Below are 16,419 nucleotides of genomic sequence, written 5' to 3'. Positions count from 1 at the left end.
GACATATTTAAAAAACACTGTTTTTATTGTTGTCATTGTTGTCTAATGTATAATCCTTAACAGAACACGAAACGTTTTGCTTTTCACATTTTGCTACAAGTTCAGCAAATTTTCTCCTGTTTCCTTTTTATCACTATTTACATTTTGAAAAGTAATCAGAGAGACTCATTCAAATAAACTGGTCAGTGATCGTCTGATAGGGAGCGAGAGAAAATACATGTGTTGAGATGTCTTCTTCTATGGTGATGTGTGTGTGTGTTCAGTGGGGGTGCAAGTATGTGTATTACAAAGTAGTTTGTAGATGCAGTTTGCCAAAAGTCCTTTTCTGGCATTTTGCTACTTTCTGTATACTTGTCCTTGTCTCAGAGTTATTAAAAAAAAGTTATAACAACGCTGACTTTCTTTAGACCCAACTTGCACATATCCATCTAACCCACAGCCCCTTCACCCCACTTCTGCACTCTTTACAAATCACTGTCGAGGTGGGAATATATTAAAATATGTTTTGCCACAGTATTAAGGTACATTATGTTGAAACAGAAATGTGGATTAGGCAGAATCAACCACAAAACAATCACATTAGTTTTGGATGTAATTTGTTGAAAATTGTTTCACTGTAAACCTGCATTTATGTTGTCCATATTCATATTCTCACACAATGGTACCTTTAAAGGGGCAACACCATTAGAGTATTTAGGAGAGAGGTTCCTTGAATGTAAGGGAAATGTGTTTCTGTAATAATAGTGATTCTGAAATTCAGACCAGTTCTTCAGAGGGTGTGTTTAACGCATGTCAGTCAGTGCCATTGGTGTACTGGGAAAGCTTATTCTCCAAGTCACAGATTCTCTTCTCCTGAGACAAAACTGTGGCCTTCAGATTCTGAATCTCCTCCAACAACCTCTCAAGCAACTGAGGCTGGACGGGAGGAGAGTGGAGAGAAGGAAAAAAGGGAAACGGAAGGACAAAGGGAAAAAGACAGTGACAGGGAGGGGGGAAAATTAAAGGTAAAGGAAAAAGAGGAAAAATAGGTCAAGGACAGTGAGCATCTAGGAAAAATAAACCAAAACAAAGAAGGGAGCTTTGGAAAAAAAGTTTTGGGCAGGTAGAAATAGGAGAAAGATAAACAGAGCGGTGTTAAACAGAGAGACAGATGTTTTTAGGAGTAAAGTTCATTCAGATTTTAAAAAAAAAGATTTTTTTATATACATAAAACTAGATGAGTTGTACCATTCTATTAAAAACAGTGGCCCAAATACAAGATGAACATTGTGTGAGCATTAAACAACAGGTAACATAAAAGCTTACCGGCAGACTGTTGGTGTCCAAAGTGGACATGCTGCGTCGGGTGGTGGGTCTGGAGTCCAGCACGTTCTTCTTTGCCACTTTGAGCTCTCGGCTCTTCGGCGGCACGTAGCCATCCCTCAAGGACACCAGGATTGGATCTTCGTCGCGGCCATCCAGCCACTCATCAGGCTCCATGGCGGGCTCGGGCCCTGCTGTGTCCGGGTACAAGTCGTCCTGGAAGAGGTCCGACTGTGCAAGAGAGTTGGCAAGATGGGAAAAAAGAGAGAAATGTGGTTTTGTTTTTGTACCGTACAGTGGTTGTGTGTGCAGGGCTTATCAGAATTATTTCTTACTGTCTTCCTGAGAGGATGAAAGGAGCAAAGAGGGACAGAGACCCGAACAGAACAAAAAGATTCAGAGCAAAATAAACAAGACCTCAAGAGCAGACTGTGAAGTGGTAATGGGAATAATTTAAAAGTCCAGTTGTGGAAGAAGTATTCAGATCCTTGAGTAAAAGTACAGAAGTATCAGCTACTAAGTGGACTTAAAGTATCAAAGTAAAAGTACTCATTATGCAGAATGGTTCCTGTCAGTATTAAACAATTTTATTGTTAAATGAATTATGACTGATGCATTGACATGAGCACTGTTTTCATGTTGTAGTTGGTTTATTTATAAACTACAATTTCGAAACTATAATATGAATCTGAATAGTAACAATTATCTATAGTTTTGGGGGGACATGCAGTGAATGAAAAGTACACTCTTCGCCTCTGAACTGTAGTTGAATTGAAGTATGAAGTAGCAGAAAATGGAAAACCTCTACACACTAGCTGCCTTCCACCACTGTGAAAGTGTGTACGATGACTGTCTCACTTGGACTTACTTTTCTGGGCACTGTCATTGTGATGGGCTCACACTTCTTGTCAAGGAGCTTGAATAACCTAAGAGGATATGTGAAGAGATGAGATGGAGGAGAGAAGCCACCCATCAGTTGTGCTTTTGTTGTACATCTGTGTTTCAGTTTATACTTTATCAGATATGGACATGCATGCAGAGGATGCAGTCATGAAAAGCGGAGTATTTGCCCTCACAGGAAGCCCTGAATTGACCGTGAGGGTGATGTCAAGCAACATCTGTAGCTTCTACATCCCATCGAACACTGCCACAAAGCTGTAATTTGGGGTAATTTATCATGTGATCAATATCTCACCTGGCGATCTCACATTTGCTCACGTCCACACCTCTCTTGGGCATGAAGCCCATCCCTCTCTGGGGTTCCTTACTGCTGAAGGTGTTGAGGTAGTGGACGTATGGCGGCTCCTCTGTGATCTCAAAGTAACGGACGCTGCTGTCCCCCTACACACACACACACACACAAAGACACACATATAAAACCTGTCCGAAACAAACAAACCAAACAAGATTTGAATCAATAGACCAACGTCTCTGTACCTTTCCACAGAGGTAGACCATGTTTGCGTCTGCATCATAATATGGCAACAACACTCCGTTACTTGTGTCCAGCTCCAACAGTGCAATAGGCTCCTCAAAGTTTGTCTGTGGAGAGCAAAAACAATGAAGGAAGTCTACGATTTGTGCTGCAAAGGTTTATTTCTGCACCTTTCGATATGTGCAAACAGCATGTGAAATCTGAATTGTTCAGTACCGGGTCCCAGAGTCCGAGCTCTCTCTGGCTCATCCTGGTGAATCCTGTGGTGAAGATGTTTCCGTCTCTGGTGAAGATGGCTCTCATTGGCCGGATCCCCTCATGTGGAGCCAGGCGTTCCTGTTGGTCAGGTCATTGTTTAGGTTTACAGGCAAAATAAGCTTTAGGGACTTTAGGTACTAAATAAATTTAGGATGGTGCTGCTGCCAGCCAAGAAATTGTTTGGCTTTAGAGGTGGTAGTAGGTAGATTTTGTTACAGTTGAACAGAGCCAGGCTAGCCATTTCCCCCTCTTAACAGTATTTATGCTAAGATAAGCTAACTTTTTGCTGGCTGTAGCTATATATTTAATGGACGATTGTAAGTGGGGTATCAATCTTCTTTTCTCTCTAACTTTCTCCCTCTGGTCTCATAATATACTCCTACACAATGGTATTATTGTATTGGAGTGAATTATCCGGTGAGGCGTTTATTTATTAGTATTTTCTACTCACTCACCGCAACCACCTCCCGCTTGCGGGGGTCGCACACACGCAGACGTCGGTCCTTACAGGTGGTGCAAAACAAGCTGCCGTTTCGGTTCCAGCTGATGCTGTAGATGAGGTCTGGGTGGTCGTCCATGGAGATGAGGGGCTCGCCTGTGCCCACGTTCCAGATTATAATCAGATTATCACTGCCTGGAGGAAGAGCAACAGATGGACTTCTGAATGTCGTGTAAGCAGAGGAAGAGGAGAATCCCTCCTCTCACCATTGTTCATTCAGTCAAAAGATTATAAGGAAACTAGTCTGTATATGTGTGTGTGTCCAACCCGCAGTGAGGAGTATGTTGCGTGCGGTGGGGTGCCAGGTGACGATGCCAACACGTTTGGAGTGTCCCTCCAGGACCACGACAGGATCGGAGATGGGGCGAGTCAGCGAGTGATCTGGGATCTGCCACACCTGCAGAGGAGGGATGAAGGGAAGTCAGAGCAGCCAATGAAATGTAATTGTGTTTGACGTTACACAAAAAGTCTTCTGCCCAGTAATCAAAGTTTTAAGACTAAAAGGCAAATTAGAATTTAAATGGCATCTTAATTTGATGTCAGTAATTTCACTTGGTAGTGAAAGTGAAGTGTAAACAGGCACGACTCAAAAGCAGATGAAGGTGACTGAACTTGTATCAGAGTATTTCTCCCCCCTTAACTACCAAACCACATCTTTCATTTTCCATTAAACTCAGCGGACTGCCACAGGTTTACTGTACAGCTGCGTGATTTTAATTGGTTCATAAATTCACTGGCAGTGACTTTCAGTTGCTTCATAATCTAAGTGACAACTGATGACGCCCGCCCACTAATTTGCACACCTGTGTGCGACTTCAATAGGCTTCTTGCTCAACTTGTCCAACTGGTGGAGAAGGCCTTTGCTCTTAAAGCTGTGATCAACACGAATTTATAATTCTAGATTCAGGGTTTATGTCAAAAATACAATAGCATGTTTACATTTTTAACATTCAAATTAAATTTCCATCCAGCAATCCATTAAATTTTATTAAAATTAACCTATTAATTACAGGATGCAAGTTGCTTGTCTGGCTGTTTATGAATTCCTCATGTAATACTCAGGATGGCGCCACAAGAACACACACAGCAACACTAATTTAGCACATGCGTCATTAATGTCAGTTTGTTGAAATGTGGCCTTTTCAGTTACATCACACAATAGGTGATCCACATATGCTCCAGAACACAGCTCTCTCCACACACACACACACACACACACACACACACACACACACACACACACACACACACACACACACACACACAAACACACAAGTAAACACACTGCAAAGAGCCTTTTCAGATGACACAATGATCCGTCTCTGTGAACTGAAGAGAATGACATCACAGTTATGGCCTCTCTGCTCCACCGGCAGCGACCAAAAGTGGACAGCTGCAACTGCCTGTCTGTGTGTGTGTGGGACATAAACAATGCATACGTGGACATACACACACACCGCTCAAACGGCATCCCAGCAGCTGCTGCCATCAGAGAGGCAGCGATTCAATCATTCGATTGCACAAAGATTCCTGTGATGTGTCGCTGTGAACAAGTGTGGGCACATGTGACAACTGTGCTGCTGCACAGATACATGCTGAGTCAACACACATGTTGTCATCATGCTAACAAAAAAATTCGTCACTGACACATGCTGACACACATACTGCACATTTGTGTACACACACACACAAAGCTATGCAATGTGTAATATTTGATCTGTCTATTCAGCTGTAAAGAGTTGATTTTGCTGGTGTGCACTGATTACAGCCACTTAAAATAAGATTTTAATGTTGAGTAACTAATGAGAAGCTAAAATGTGATCATGAAATAAAACTTATTATTTACATTTTCCATAAACTGCAGCTTTATTTCTTAGTTGTGCAACCATTATGAAAGAAGCAGCGGTGTCTAGATTAGAGCTGAAATGGATTAATCTATCAACAGCGATTACTTCAATGAATAAATGAGTGATCAATGAGTCATTTTTAAAGCAAAAGGGCTGTAAATGTGCTCTTCAAATGTTTTTTCTGCATGTCATATAGGTGCAAAGCTGAATATCTAACAAGACATCTGAAGATCTAGATCACCAAGGAGTTATGTGATACACGTGTCATTATTTGTGTCAGTGGAGCAGCTCATCACTCCGTTACATCCCAGACACTAAACCTGGTTCTCACTTCCTGCTTCTTGTCGTAGACATTTTCTACTGATAGCGTCTCCAACAGCATAATTTACTGTTAAACACTATGGAGTTTAGAATATTTAGAATGGAAGGATGTGAGAAAATATCGTATTGAAACCGGGAATTAAGGGGGGATGTTAATCTTGGATGCATGTAAGAGGATTTCACAATCTGTTAACTTGTCATTGGCTTCATAAAGTACAGAATACATTATGTGCATGAATAATTATATATAGTTATGATATGCTCATCTCCTGCAGTGCGGGCCCCTGCAGACTGAACTCGGTCATGAGCTTCAGGGTCATAGATACCTGCAGTGTATCACACCAGGTTTGAAAGAACTAAAAGAGCTTCAGCCCAACAAGAGCAACGTTACATGTTGGAGATAAAACTACTACAATGTGTGCTTACAACTCCTCTACCTATTCTGCAACATTCACGTCCAATCATATTTCAGTTCAAACTTGACCTAACTTGTGATGTGGTTTTGTCCAGGTTACAGGCACTGCAGACAGCTGACGATTTCCTGTAGGTGTGAGGTGATTGACGGCACGTAGAGCAGAACATAATCACCAGAGACTGATGGTGATTATATAAAGTGTTGACCACATCCTGTACATATGCTGCATGCTCAGCCTGCGGGATCGGCAGAGATGCTTTTAGGTCTGATGAAAGGACGCTGAATGCATACAAAAACACTTAATGTGAGCACATCTAAGTGTTACTGAACAGAGATGAGACAGTCTGGGGAGGATGTCATACTGTAAAAAATATTCCACTGTGCCAGAAATCCTCCCCTCACACAGACAATTATTACTGCTTTCGTCCTCTACATGACTTACACACACACACACACACACACACACACACACACACACACACACACACACACACACACACACACACACACACACACACACACACACACACACACACACACACACACACACACACACACACACACACACACACACACAAACAGGGATGGGTTGGAGCAGCAGGATTAGCAGCTGCGTTACAATGACGAAGTTGGTTGCAGACAGACAACAGATTCTGACCAACTTGTCAAGGGCAAAATATGGCAGGCAGACTGATGAAGAGTTAGAGATGAGGCAGAACAGGTGGGTGGACAGTCAGACAGGTAGACATACTGATGCCAAGACTGATTCACTTCACTCTTTTAACAGGCAGGCAGAACTCGGGCTGTGGTGACCTCTGTGACTGTCATCTGAGTCACTGCACAACAAACTCCTCCACATGCATTTGCAATGTCTCTCTCCCACTCACAACGTTTTTCTACACAGACATAAAGACACACACACGCGCTCGCGCACACCCATTACCATTGCAGTACAGTCCTCTGAGCAGCTGGCCAGGATGTTGTCGTCATGAGGGCACCAGTCGATATCGAGGACAGGCCCGGAGTGGCCGATCACCAGCGGGTAGTTCTTGTCCACGCGACCTGTCTACAACACACACCAGCAGTGACATGCAGGACTGTTAGGACATCAAAAAGGAAGTCATAAGAACTGATTTGCAAGTCAAAAAACACCAAGAAATGTAGATTAAAAGGAGGCTTAAAGAGATGTGTTAATCAAACATCTAAAGTATTACGTAACCGTAACCGTAACCGTAAGCAGCATTTCAATGACTTTATTTCAATATGAAACAGATCCAAACATCAGTTCTCCTTAAGGACCAACTGGCAGCTGTTCTCAATCTGCATATTTTATATTTTAAGTACTTCTCGTCCAAATGACCTTGTGGAAAATAAGTTTTCTCAACTACTATTTCCAAGTCCTTAAAGGGACAGTTCACCCCAAAATCAAAAATCAATTTTTTCCCCTCTTCCCTGTGGTGCTGTTTATCCATCTGTTGTTTTGGTGTGAGTTGCTGAGATCAAGAGATATGTGCTGCAGAGATGTCTGCCTTCTCTCCAATACAACAGAAATACACATGACACTTGGCTTATGTTGCTCAATGTGCCCCCAAAAACTAAAAATTATAATACATTTGAAAAACTCAACAGCAACGTCTTTCCAGAAATCATGACCCAGTTACTCAAGTTAACCCACAGACCCTGCTGTGAACAGTTTTTATGTAGGATCTATTTCCTCTCTACTGAACAACACCCACCAACTGTATGACTGCGCAGAAGGAAGTGTGGATGTACTCATGGATGAGAGACTCGTGCTCATAAGAGCGCAGGATGTAAACATTAATGGTGTGCTCCTCCACTGAGCTGTAATGTTAGCTAGCAGTATCAGTTAGCTATAAACTGATGTCCACAAAGGAGCAATGTCAGACTACGGTTAGTACAGTAGATCCGCACTTCCTCCTGTGAAGGGATACAGTCGGTGGGTGTAGTTCGGTAGCAAGAAAATAGTTCCTACATAAACCTGCTCACAGTAAGGTCTGTTTATTATCTTGAGTGACTGAGTCATAATTTCTGGAAGGAAACATTTCTGCTGAGTTTTCCAAATGTACTTTTTTGCCGCTTTGAGCAACACAAGTCGAGCGCCGTCTAGTTCTCTTATGCTGGAGAGAAGGAAGATGTCTCTGACATCAGCAGACCTTGGCAACTCACACCGAAACAATCTTAAGGGGTACATAGAACCACAGGTGGGAGGAAAAAAATAGGATTTAATTTTGGGATGAACTGCCCCTTTAAGTTGCTCAGAAAAAATGGAAATTCAGACAGCTTCAAGGTCTGGGCAACTGGGCAAAAAATGGAGCTTGTGGTAAGATTATTGATCTAAACTACTCGCTGAAACAGAATCACTGAAACGCTGTTGAGATGACCTCCTCTTAGCAGGTCATGGAGGAAAAAGAAGGCTTTGGCTGGTTGGTAATGCAGCCGTAGAAATATTTTCAGTTCAGTCTAGTCTAGAAGAGTCTGCTCTCATCAAATCTAGTAATTTAAAGTAATTTAAATAATTTAAGAATAAGAGTAATTAAAATAATAAAACATGCCAGTCGGTGTTACTTGTCTGACTTTGTGGTGACTGATGATCAACATCCAGTGGTTCACCTGAATGGATCTCTGATGTAAACAATAAGGTGTCAGTCAAAACCTCCAACAAGCAACAAGAAACTTTTAGAAAAACTAGCAGCTTCATGATGGACTTCCAGGAAACAGACAAAACCAGACATTTTACTGTGGCGCAAACTCAAATCAGCATGTCACTTGTTTTTTTCCATGTTTTCCTGTTACTGTCGTGTGAACATGTGTATCAACTTTTCACATATCACTCCCTCCACACATACACACACAACACACATCCCAAGAGAGGTGTATTTATAGCTGAGCGACGAGGCGTTGAAAGGGGAGTTTTTCTTGTGGCCTGTTGGGGACACGGAGGGGGGAGATGGAGGATGGAGGGCACGTTGGTGTGTATTAATAGCAGGCCTGTTCACCATGACTGCAGTATATAATCACATCCATTTCCACATGTCTCCAGAAAACTGTGTATTACTCCACTTGCTCTTGGTCACTAATGACCAGTGCTGACATGCTGATGAATCTCGGCAGTAATGGCCTCGTTACACCCGTGACATTCCTAAATTATTCATCTCAAAATGTGAAAAAATTGTTCATCGAACTCTTTAAAGTCCAATTATAACACTACAGGCTCCAGAAACCAATAGTCTATGAGATTTTTCAAAAACTATTATATTGTTCTGGCTGAAGTCAATTGACTTCTCAGTTTTAAAACTGGTGTTGATTGCTGTCCTTTGCAGCTCAGCTCAAACGAAGCCTGCTGAGTGGAGGCATCTCACAGGTCAACTTAATTGCTGCAGACTTGGCTAATTACAGCAGCGTCAGTAGTTATTTGGAGTCACACCAGGAGCTGCAGCGAACTGGACAGACTGTGAAACTGTCCACCAAAATGAATAGTTTCACACGTGATGACTTTCCATACAAATCCATAAAATGTTGCATACTATCTGTTTTACTTGGATAGGAACACTGGATTGGCACACACAAGTTCAGTTTTGTCTCTCTGATGTCCATCGTTTATTTTAAGGAGGTGTTGTTATCATCACGAGGCCCCGCTCTACGCTGAGCATCGCAGCTTTAACCGTCTGATCTGTCTTGCCCTGTTGCTTTTCCTGTCGCTGTATTTCTGTTTTAGCAATTATGGTGTCCTCACCGAGGCTTCCAGAACATGACAGCTAGAAGCAAATATTACAACATCTGCTATTAGAAGGAAATCATGCTAAATAACTTTCAACAGCCCTAAAATTGTACAAGTTATTATATCATTGCACTGCTGATACCATGACTGTTCAGCTAAAGTGTTCCTGAGCCCATGTACTAATGTCCTTTATACAATCATGTGTTCACAAAGTGGTGAACCTCACTTGATCCTCACTTGTGAATGACTCTTTCCAGGATGCCCCTTTTATACCCAATCCTGATACTATCACCTGTTACCAATGAACCTGTTTACCTGTGGAATGATCCAAACGGGTGTTTTTGGATCATTCCACATCTTTCTCAGGCTTTAGTTGCTCCAGACTCAACCTGTTTGAAACGTGTTGCTGCATCAAATTCAGAAGAAGCATACATTTACAAAAATCAATGAGGATGATGAAGTAAAACATTAAATGTTCTGTCGGTACTGTTTTCAGTTGAGTTTACGTCAAAATGGTTTAGCAAGTTATCACATTCTGTTTGATGTTTTACACGAAGTCCTAACTTCTTTCATCAGATATTTTTCTGTGTGTTGTTGTGACTGTTCAGTTACTGAGACGAGCCTCCAAACTGGACTAATGCTCAGTCATGAATCTGAAGCAACCTCTGGCCAAACGCACCAACAATATTGACACATTAACATTCACTTGTGTGACCTTGATGAGCTGAACAATGAAGTCAAAAGGTTACAGGCTGTCCCTTTATAAAAAAAACTCAGCAAATTATCTTTACTTCTGCTTCTTTTGTTCCTCTTTCCATGAAATGCTCTTTTCTTATTTCCTCCTTGTTTCCGCTAACTCTTATTACAGAACAAATGCATCCTGCATCCCTGCTGATCCCATGAAGGATGGGTATGCTAACATGCCCACAATGACAATGCCAAAATGCTGATGTTTACCAGGTGCAATATTCAGTGGCAGATTGACCACATGAACACATGGACACTGTTGTGTTTCCACTTTCTGCAGCCCAGAAATGTTTCCCCTTGTTGACCTTACTGACCTTACAGAGGGGCAGGACCAGGAACGCCCCTCCTCCACTGGACTCAACGATGACTGCCAGGAACTTTGGGTTGACGGCGCAGAAGGAGCTGTCCCACGTCACCTTGGAAACGCGAATGTCATCGTAAGCCTGCTCAGCCTTCACCGTCTGGCCGAAGACGTGGCGAAACTTACTCTGCCGCACGATGCTGCGACTCATGGCTGAGGCGAGTAGAGGAAGGTGAGAGGATGAGAGGATGAAGACACAAGAGATGGGAGAGGGTGAATGGACAGTGATGGGGAGGTAAGAAAATGGAGAAGAGGAGGAGGGGATGAAAAATGACATGTGACAGATGTGAGGTGGTAAAAAAGTTGGGGAAAAAATGATCCAAAAAGAAAGAAAAACAGAAAAAAAAACATTCCTTTAGAAAATGGTGATCGGGCAAAAGAGTTTGAGCAGATCTCGACCCAACATTGAAGAGGAAATCTCATAGAAAAAGCAATAAAACAAAGGCTGTCTGGGACCACACTCCTGTCTCCTACAACAAGTAGCCTTTGTCGCTGAAGCAGGTTGTTGAATAGTGTTTATAGCTGAAGACTAATGATGACTTAATGTGTTGTGATGAGCAGCTTTCTGCTGTTTGTGCTGTCCTTTGTCTTCATGGCTGAACATGAATCAGTAATGTAATGGTGGTGCTTTCAAGCTTTTTATTTTGAAAAATGACAGGGCGGGTCGCTCGGCCTTTGACATCTGCTCTAAAGGGTTCTGCCTATATCTGACGGATCGAAGCCTATGGTCCATTCACACCGTACATATACATCAATACATTTTAAATGGGAATGATGGGAGCCTACATGAACACACTATTTTCTGTCAAAGTTACATCAGTTTAAGTGATTTCTGTTTTTTTGTTAGAAGTGGGTCTGACTCAGTTAGAAAAAATGAGAAATCACCAGCTGGCATGCAGCAATTGGAATTTAGCAAGTTTTCATGGGCTTTAAATAACTGCCTTTCTCTGATTAATGAACTCTGCGATGTGTTTGTTAGCTGTTTGTTGACGGACAACTTGCTGTTCTGTGGCTGTCCCAGGCACCAGGCCAGACAGACTGTAATCCTCTGAAACACAGGAGATATTCTATAACAGTGCCTGCCATCAGTGGAGATATTAATAGTTGATTGTCCCACCAAACACTATGTGACGGCCAAACATCAGACAAACACCAAGACACAGAGAGCAGATAAATGGCCAGGAAAGACCTTAATATATGACAGATACATTGCCAGTGTGAAGCGCAGTAGTTACATCACAGCCATGTGATACAATCCCTATGAGAATATGTAGTTTAAAACTTATCTAACATACACTCCCTGACCGTGCTGGCTTACATAACTAAAAACCCAAATCTAGAAGTAGGCCTGCATCAGTCCCTGAAGACGTCTGATAAATGCAGCAAGAGTTCTTCCTCTTGTTTGGAGTCATACACTCAAACTGTCTGCCTCCTCGAGATTAAAATAAAAAGCATAAAAAGCACCTGAAGCCAGGGTCCATTTCTTGTACTGTGGAAGTTTGTCATCTTATTCGTGGACGGGGTGAACAGAAAGGGACCCAAACCCTGTTGCATCCCAGCTGTCAGTGATGTCTGACTTTCGCACTAGAATATCTACATTTAGGCCCAAAGTGGAGCTAAAGATTGAGGGATAGACTTCAACACACAGCCGGGCTGATGAGAGGACAGAAGCTCCAACGTCTCTCTCCTGGAAGCTCTCGGTTATCAAGAGATTTACATTCCAGAGACCACTTTAGGCGGGCCAGCTGTGGGGCATTTCAGGGCAAACGCAATCTCACACATACTACATAAATATTTTTTTAATTGCTAATGTGTCAGAGACTTGTTTACAGTGATAACATTTTAATTATGTGTTGCTTTTCCATCTAGCTGTCAAGATAATATAGAAAAGAGGAAGGAGCTCCCTGGCTGCCTGCTGTTATGAGCCACACAGTATAAAAACATTTGACAAAAAAAGATGTTATTAATTAGTCAGTTTGCACATCTAATCATCAGATTTGAACATGAACACCCCATGGCCATGGTTTGCTTTTAAAAAGGGGCTTGAAAAACAGAAACGAAATAAATGAAATAAAATAAAGATATCTTGAAGTTTATAGAAACTGATTACTATTTAAAAAAAAAAAAAAAATCATTGAAATGAGATCAAGGAGGTTTTAGCAGAAAACGATCTTCGAAGTTCTGGGAAAGCGGTGGCAGAAATGTGTGATGTGATCTCCTTTAATTCTGCCTCAGGTTAATGAGACGGCCTTCCTCCTGTCGCGCATGGCACGGCTCTGGAGAGTCGAGACAGAACGAAAGAATGACACTGCCACTTTCCTAATATAGACATGACAAACTGCACTGTCCCACCCGGGCCAGCCGCTCCCCCCACCCGCCAGCCTGGTCCTAAATAGTCCCAGAATGAAGGCACCGCACTCTGTGGCGCTTTATCATTAATGAACAGATTGTAAATTTAAACAGCCAAATGCGCACGGCTCACACAAACACGCATAAACACTGGAGCGCAGGCTGTCAGGGGCGCAGGAGGTGTGAGGGAGGGAGGAAAGGGGGGGAGGTTAGTAATGTACAACGTGCTCCTTAAAGTAGCCCACAGCTGCCATGCACGGCTCCAGATCTGCTCCGTCCACAGGGGGTGGGGTAAAAGTGCACAGTCACAAAATAGCGACTGCTGTCTGTTCTTTAGGATTTCCAAAAGGTGGGGACGCGCTCGCTCCTCTCCGGCAGTGCAGTAAAGAAACTGACGCACCTCTCACCCCACTGCAGCACGACACACATACTCGAAAAGACTAGACAGCTCACCTCAGGTTTTGGGGAGACCCCTCTTCCCTGGACAACTCTCACCGTTGCTGCTGTACAGCCTTCTCCTCCACCTCCTGCTGCTGCTCCTATTCCTACAAATGATATTCCCTGCGATCCGGTTTTCTGGAGCCGGGGCGGACTCGCTGAGGAGACGCGCTGGACAACTGCGTGACGCTCCTCGGCAGGGAAAGAGAGAGGGCAGAGTACCGGGACAGAGAGGAGGGTGTGGGTGGGTGGATGGGTGGGTGTAGGGTGGGTGCCGTCTATTTTGGAACAGGCTCTGTCAGTGCAGGGAAACGTGACGCGCGCCGGGTACAGAAGGCCAGCGCGTCCCCGGGGGTCACTGTCACAGCTGGTGGCCTCGTGTACGAATTGTGACCTGAAGGAAAGCGGGAGAAAAAAAAAACGCATACCGGTGAGCTGATGATGCCTTCAGCGAGGTTTTTGTGTGGCTACAAAGTGATGATAAGAGCTTAAAAAAAAAAAAAAAAAAAAAAGTTTGGTGGTATAGTTATGTAACCAAAACACCCCAAACATATCTCAGCATCAGCTCATGAGCATGGACAGCTGCATCCCAACAGGAAAACTTTGTCATACACAACAGAATTTCTTTAAAAAAAAACAAAAAACCCCAAAACATTAACAACCAAGAGAAGAAGAGTTTTCTACTTTTTATCTATGAATTTATTTGGTCATTGCATGAACAAAAATTACATGACAATAAATTGAATGCCACTTTGTTAATGTATATTATTCTGCTTTAAATGTCATGTATGTGTTACAGAAAAGAAGCAGATATGGTGCAATATGCTTCAGGCTCTATTTTCCAATTAAAGTAACAGCATTAATCCAATATAAAACAAATGTGCATATAATCACTATGTGTGCATGGATAGGATAGCTACAGATATACAGTAAATATTGATATATGGTAGTACTAGTCAGCCCTGTCTTATATCCCTTCACATCAGACCTTATGTCCTCTTTATGTCCACCTGCAAAAGGACCTTTTAGTATCTCTGATCCATCCCCGGTAGTCTTCTGCATATATTCCAGACCTGCAGCATTCATCACATCATGTAGAGACATTTGATCATGTGGCTGGTGGGCATAAACGTTCCACCTCCACCACAGCATTTAGGATTCCTCTATGGATGTGTGTCACATTTTAGTTCTGTAGATGTTAAAGGCTGAGCTCATTTTATCTACTTTATATAATGCTGTGTAGTTTAATTTACACCAATGCATCATATTCTATAAGATCATCATATGTTTGTAGCATTGCTGTTCTGTGAGAACCACATATCTCTAAAAAGTAAACTTTTCATGAAAAGTAGTCCTGTTTTCATCGTAGTGACGATGCATTTTTCAGCTAATCTAAGAGGCAGATTATTTATCTTAAGAGGAATTTTCTCAACCTATTAAGGAATACTTGATCCTCAATTTATTCAGAAACATTCAAATCACCAAATATGGAGATATGTGGCTTTCACCTGACAGGAAAAGTATGAAACATTGTAATCTCAAAGGTAAGTAGTAACTAAAACTGTAGAGACAAACGTAGTGGAGTAAAAAGTTTAATATTTGACTCTGGGATGGAGAGAGGTAAAAAGTTGATTAAATAGAAATATTGAAGTACATGTACACAACTTGAGTAAATGTTACATTCCTCCACTGCAGACTAGCCTGTTTTTACAGGTACCCAATCAGCAGAAAGGAAGATGAAGGTCTTTGACCAGAGGAAATTATCAACAATATATTTAACTGTGCATTTCTGGTTGGTTCTAACGAGTTAATCATATCACTGAACATCTCTGAATTAGTTATACTAGTTACTACATAATGAGTCTGGGTGTTACACACTCAACATACCTGGATACCTGCAGGCCATGTTGATCCGGGTCCGTGTTGTGTTCCCTTGTTGCTGTCAGTCAAGAAGAGGTCAAGCTGCTCACTGCACTGTGGCTCACAAAACTAAGAGCTTTATAAAATCCCACAGACATCTCCTGCATGCTGCTGTTGGACCGGTGTGAGGAGCAAAGAGAGCAGAAAATAAGAAGAAGGATCTTGCAATATGATTTCTGTACTCACTGGGCTTTATACTGCAGGAGATCCATGTGATATATGGACATACTGATGGCATTAGTTCCTCAATCAAATGTATTAATCAATGCAAACAGTATTCAGTGAAGCTAATTTGTATCAAAGAAATAGCTGCTAGTGAAACTGTTGACAGTGTGTTTCTGGAAGATTTTCTGTCTCAAATCTAGTAAAATGTCCCTTTTTTGATGCTGTAACTGATCCCTGAACATCACTACACTGGAAACTTAAAAACCCCCTCCACGTTTTAAGATGTGTATAAATAATGTTGAATAATTTGTGTCCGATATGATTTTTCTACACAAAAAAATCAGAATCTTTGAAAATGTAAATATTTTCATTTCCACAGTTTAACTGTTGGACATAAGACGTCTCTTACTGCACTGTGAAGTCGGTTCTCCGTGTCTCCGTGTCGACTTCAAGTTTCCACATCACACTTGCGTAACCTGAATTTTGGACCAGGATTGGCTTCAAAAACTAGTTGTGATGTGATGAATCGTCCTCGTAGGCCTCCCCCATAAAACTGTATTTTCACCGAGCACAAACTTCCCATTTTCAGCAGATGAATGTGAAAATTGCCTTGTCATGTCAAA

At 42.1% G+C, this 16,419-nt stretch overlaps 1 protein-coding gene across 2 annotated transcripts; it reads right to left on the bottom strand.

Annotated features, from left to right (window-relative positions):
* coro6 (coronin 6) lies at nt 1-14,187 on the bottom strand. 2 transcript variants are annotated; one of them, XM_070982339.1, is made up of 11 exons: nt 13,727-14,187; nt 10,878-11,077; nt 7,021-7,143; nt 3,762-3,891; nt 3,451-3,629; nt 2,954-3,073; nt 2,740-2,844; nt 2,498-2,643; nt 2,171-2,228; nt 1,306-1,533; nt 1-915 (listed from the first exon to the last, which is right to left on the bottom strand). In XM_070982339.1, the coding sequence occupies exons 2-11, from the start codon at nt 11,073-11,075 to the stop codon at nt 793-795; spliced, it is 1,410 nt and encodes a 469-aa protein (XP_070838440.1). In that variant the 5' UTR covers nt 11,076-11,077; nt 13,727-14,187; the 3' UTR covers nt 1-792. The 2 variants fall into 2 exon arrangements, with proteins under 2 accessions (XP_070838440.1, XP_070838439.1); XM_070982338.1 differs by having other exon boundaries at nt 6-1,078; nt 13,727-13,939.
* Nucleotides 14,188-16,419: the final 2,232 nt, after the last annotated feature.

This window comes from Chaetodon trifascialis, chromosome 16, assembly GCF_039877785.1.
Source record: "Chaetodon trifascialis isolate fChaTrf1 chromosome 16, fChaTrf1.hap1, whole genome shotgun sequence".
NCBI lineage: Eukaryota > Metazoa > Chordata > Actinopteri > Chaetodontiformes > Chaetodontidae > Chaetodon > Chaetodon trifascialis.
This window is presented reverse-complemented; position numbering and strand designations above follow the sequence as displayed.

Coding starts and splice junctions, on each gene's coding strand:
- coro6 (XM_070982338.1), bottom strand. CDS start 11,075: ATGAGTCGCAGCATCGTGCGGCAGAGTAAGTTTCGCCACGTCTTCGGC. Junction 2,229..2,497: donor AGCAAATGTGAGATCGCCAG/GTGAGATATTGA, acceptor ATATCCTCTTAG/GTTATTCAAGCTCCTTGACA. Junction 1,079..1,305: donor TGGACACCAACAGTCTGCCG/GTAAGCTTTTAT, acceptor TTTTTTCCAAAG/CTCCCTTCTTTGTTTTGGTT.